Source organism: Enhydra lutris, unplaced genomic scaffold (assembly GCF_002288905.1).
Source record: "Enhydra lutris kenyoni isolate GAN:26980312 unplaced genomic scaffold, ASM228890v2 scaffoldscaffold13, whole genome shotgun sequence".
Classification (NCBI taxonomy): Eukaryota; Metazoa; Chordata; class Mammalia; order Carnivora; family Mustelidae; genus Enhydra; species Enhydra lutris.
The window spans coordinates 15,305,753-15,310,438 of NW_019154097.1; the positions used below are offsets into that span (position 1 = coordinate 15,305,753).

Here is a 4,686-nt window from a genome sequence, read left to right on the forward strand (position 1 = left end):
ATAAACCTCAGGATCCAACGTTCTGATCCAGACTGGACAGAGATGACTTCCCCTGATGTTACTGCGGCCTCTAGGCTTCTGTTTGAGTTGAATTTTGGAACAGCCATACTAAAAAGCTAAATAAGCTACAAATTTGTTTAATGAGAAGAAAAAAAAAAAAAGAAATGAGACAGTCCCAAGACAACAGAGTGTAAAATCATAGCAGGTTAATACTCTTTATCCTCATCCTCTCCCTCTGCACTATCCACTCCAGCCTCCTCATAATCCTTCTTAAGGGCAGCCATATCTTCACGGGCCTCAGAAGACTCTCCTTCCCCCATGCCCTCATCCACATACCCGTGAACAAAGGCACGCTTGGCATATATTGGGTCAGAATTGTGGGCCAGGCGAGCCCAGGCCTTTGCAGTGGCTGTGGTGTTGCTCAGCATGCACCCAGCTCGCTGTACTTTGGCCAGGTCTCCACCAGGTACCACAGTGGGAGGCTGGTAATTAATGCCCACTTTGAAGCTAGTGGGACACCAGTCCACAAACTGGATGGTACGCTTGGTCTTGATGGTGGCAATGGCAACATCGACATCTTCGGGAACCACGTCGCCCTGGTACAACAGGCAGCAAACCATGTAGGGGGTGATTTATGCCTTCCCTCCTGGGGTGAGGCTTTCAACAGATGCTGTTAAGAAGGAAAGAGAGCCCAGCAGCATTGGGGATTTCCCGTAACCTTGACTGGAAACAGGAGGCAAACCTAGAGGACTTTTTGAGATCTCTCTCTGGGATATGTGGATGGCATTAACTCTAGGACAGTACTAGTCAAAATGTGGTCCATGGTGAGATACAAAACTGAGGACCACAAGGCTGGTCCATGGTGAGATACAAAACTGAGAGCAAATGCTAGGGAAATTTTACAAGAATTTGACAGAGGAATGTTGTGTGTGTTGAATCTAATGGAGAAAAAAAAAAGTTGAGTATTTTTGTATGTCCTTTAAAATTTTACATTTTTAGTAATTTATTTCTATTATGTTTCACAAATGTCATAGTCTGTGATACATTAATGAATTAAAACAAGACAAAACAAAGTGGGTTCTCCCCAAAGATGCTTTGAGAAGCACTGCTCTGGGCTACTCTATAAATGTCAAGCATTATTCTTCTCCAGGGAGTTCCTGGCGATTTCACTTTGGAAGCAGATGTAGAATGATGGACCAGAAAGAAGTCTGGATGGGGTCAGGAAGCCCTTGGTTCCCGGCCTCACCATACACACACTAGCTATGTGGTCTTGTAAAGCCTCTCCTATGATCAGTTTCATTCTCTGTGAAATGAGGGTAATAAAACCTGCCACATGGGATTTGTGAGATTTAGTGTAGGTAAAGAGCCTAATGAGATCTCTGGCCTGTAGTAGGTACTAAAAGTATTTGTTCCTTTTCTCTCTTCCCTTTGCAGTTAACTTACATGTATAAGAATTTCAATGTTTAGCTTTCTTGGTCCCTTGAAAAATATTTCTATCCATCCTAGTCTGGTTGTCCTAGGTTCATGGAGGTTCTTTATATCTCTATAATAATAGTCCCAGCATTTTATGTACATTTGCCCTTTGTCACAATAAACCTGCAAGGTAGAGATTCTTCCCTTTGTCACAATAAACCTGCAAGGTAGAGATTCAGAGATTCTGAAAGAGAGGAAACAGAAGTCATAGAGGTTGAATGCCTTGCTTAGAGTCATACAACAATGTTAAGGACAGCTTGAAATTCCGACTTGTCCATATACACAGCTCTCCTCCTGTACGGAGCTGCTTTCAATGGATGAGCGTTCCTTCTGGGGCCTTCAAATTTTTTTTTTTTTTAAGATTTTATTTATTTATTTGACAGAGAGACACACAGTGAGAGAGGGAACACAAGCAGGGGAGCAGCAGAGGGAGAGGGAGAAGCAGGCTTCCTGCCAAGCAGGGAACCCGATGGGGGTCTGGATCCCAGGACCCTGGGATAATGACCTGAGCCAAAGAGAGACACTTAATGACTGAGCCACCCAGGCGCCCCCAATTTTTTTTTTTTTAAAGATTTTATTTATTTGTTTGAGAGAGAGCGAGAGAGAGCATGAGAGGGGAGAAGGTCAGAGGGAGAAGCAGACTCCCCGTGGAGCTGGGAGCACAATGCAGTACTTGATCTCAGGACTCCAGGATCATGACCTGAGCCAAAGGCAGTAGCTTAACCAACTGAGCCTTCAATTTTAAAGTCATTGACTCTCCTTTCCTCTTTTATAGGTTCATTAGGTATATTTTCTCTTTTATAGGTTTAGTGAACCATGTTCAAATGTCCAGTAAACCCAGGGGGGCCAGGGACCCTTGATCAGAGCCAACGGCTGCATGGGTAGCTAGCAGAGTTGTACTTTCGGCAGTTTTTTATAGCAGAAAACAGCAGAGAGGAAGGGCTGGCTGTTGCTTCAGCCCATCTACCTCTGAGAAGGTCATGGAGAATGTTTTGGGATAGGTGTTTTTCTCTTGACTCTGGAAATGAAACTCCATCATGTTTAGCTGTGGACACATCTGCCAAGGCAGCTGCTCACATTGCACAACTTATGCTTCTCACCAGCTAGCTCTGGCCTCACCATAGGCAGAGAACATGACCATTGTTCTTGCTCAAGGATGGACTGCGGTGATGAAAGTAGACTCCAGGCTTCCCCCTGCCCCTGCCCCGAGTGAAGAAAAAAGTGGTCCCACCATCTGTGAGATGAGGGTGAGGGTGACCAAGTGGGTTCTGGCTTCATGGTGAGAGAGACCTGAGTTTCAATTCCAGCTTTCTGTCTGGAATTGCTGAGCTTCTGTTTTCTCATTGGTAAAGTGGAGACAAGAATACGACTTGTCTCATGGGGAGGATTATATAGGCAGAGTTTATATCAGAGCCTGGTAATCATGGTGGCAAACCATTCTATGTGACAGACTTGGTGCCAGGACTTTATTCATTAACTCATTTCATCCTCATTACAAACCCCATGAACAGATATCATTGTCCCTGCTTTGTAGAAGAGGAAGCTGAGGCAAGGGAGATTATATAACTTGTCCAAGGTCACATAGTAAGTGATGAACTGGGATTCACTTGGGGGAATCTGCGCTCTCATCACTTGATACTGCTTCTCAGTACAATATTCAGTCAGCCTGTGCAGGAGAATTCCCTCTATTCCCCTTACGTAAGTAATGTTTTCTTTACCAGAAAAAGATCTGTCCTGTGAGATTTGAGACATGAAACTCAAATGCAGTTAATAAGAGTAGAAATTTATAAGTTCACTTTAAAAAGAGTCTCCTAGATTGGCAGGACTTATCAATGACAAGATTGAGGTATTTTTTTTCTTTTTTAAAGATTTTATTTATTTATTTGTCAGAGAGAGAGAGAGGGAGAGAGAGCAAGCATAGGCAGACAGAATGGCAGGCAGAGGCAGAGGGAGAAGCAGGCTCCCTGCTGAGCAAGGAGCCCGATGCGGGACCCGATCCCAGGACGCTGGGATCATGACCTGAGCCAAAGGCAGCTGCTTAACCAACTGAGCCACCCAGGCGTCCCAAGATTGAGGTATTTAAGATTGAGAAGATGGAGCAGAACATTCTGAAGCCATCCATGCAAATAAGGATTGAGGGAAGTTACAACAGTGTCTGGGCTGAGCCCATCTTGGCATTGGCCAAAGTCTATCAGTCAAGCCAAAGTCTTGACTGATAGACTTTGAGAATTAAAATTCCATGGACACAACTATTCCCATTGAGTCTGTCTGCCAAGAGGAGAAGGATGTTTGATGAGGAACATCAAACATGAGTTTCTAGTTTATCTGATGGCTGAATGTAAATGATTGCATTGACATTCTGGTTTGTACAGCCATCTTTTTGTGCTTGGTTGATACAAATCTTTGAGAGAGACTAACCTATTCATGTTCTAATCAGAATAGGTTTATGAGCTAGAAAATCATAGCCTGAATCTTGGGGTAGGAGGATTTCACAAAATAATAAAATAAAGACAGTCGTGGCTCCTTGGGGATAACCAGTTGGACTTCTTCAGACAGTACTGTTCCTGCTGCCATGCACATTGTCCTCTTTCTCTCTTGGTTTCCAAAGATGGCATTGACTCTAGTCTAGGTGGTTGTGAAGGCCTCCCTTAGAAGCTCTGGACAGTTTTAATGGTTAGAAAGTTCTCTCTGGTCTAGCCTGAAAATCAGCCTTCCAGTTGTTCCAAACTTTCATTCCTGTTCTACACTTAGTCTGCTCTTCTGTCTTCGAGATAGCCCTCTGAGATTTGTGATGAGTACGCTCACCACTCCCAGGCTGTTTTCTTCTCTAGACCAAGTGGCTTTCATTCCTTTCTTACATGGTGTTTGGAATCTTCACGGGCCTGGTTATTGACTTGACTTTTCCATAAGGTTGGAGAATTTCCATAGGCTTATCTAAGGGCAGAAGAGAGTGGACAGGGATAACACAAGGGGTCTGAGGCATAGCTCAAAGCCGCTGAGTGCAAGCAAGACATTTCATGGGTGATTCATGTTTTACCATAGTGATGGTGATACAGACTCTGTCTTTTCATCCCAAATTTAATCTGTGGTTGTGTAATATAAATACAACACTCCTTATCATTCTTTTGTCTTCTTCTGTCACATAGCTGTAGGAATGGTCATGTCCTAATGGACAAGCTCTCATGAGGTCTATGGGTCCCAGGCTGCAGGTCT

The 4,686-nt window shown here is 43.9% G+C and overlaps 1 protein-coding gene across 1 annotated transcript; it reads right to left on the reverse strand.

Annotated features, from left to right (window-relative positions):
• Window positions 1–206: 206 nt before the first annotated feature.
• Window positions 207–620, reverse strand: LOC111145530 (tubulin alpha chain-like). Its single transcript, XM_022500444.1, has one exon. The coding sequence runs from the start codon at window positions 618–620 to the stop codon at window positions 207–209; it is 414 nt and encodes a 137-aa protein (XP_022356152.1).
• Between the last annotated feature and the right edge of the window lie 4,066 nt (window positions 621–4,686).

Bases quoted from the DNA above. Each gene is read 5' to 3' on its own strand.
- LOC111145530 (XM_022500444.1), bottom strand. From the start codon at position 620: ATGGTTTGCTGCCTGTTGTACCAGGGCGACGTGGTTCCCGAAGATGTC.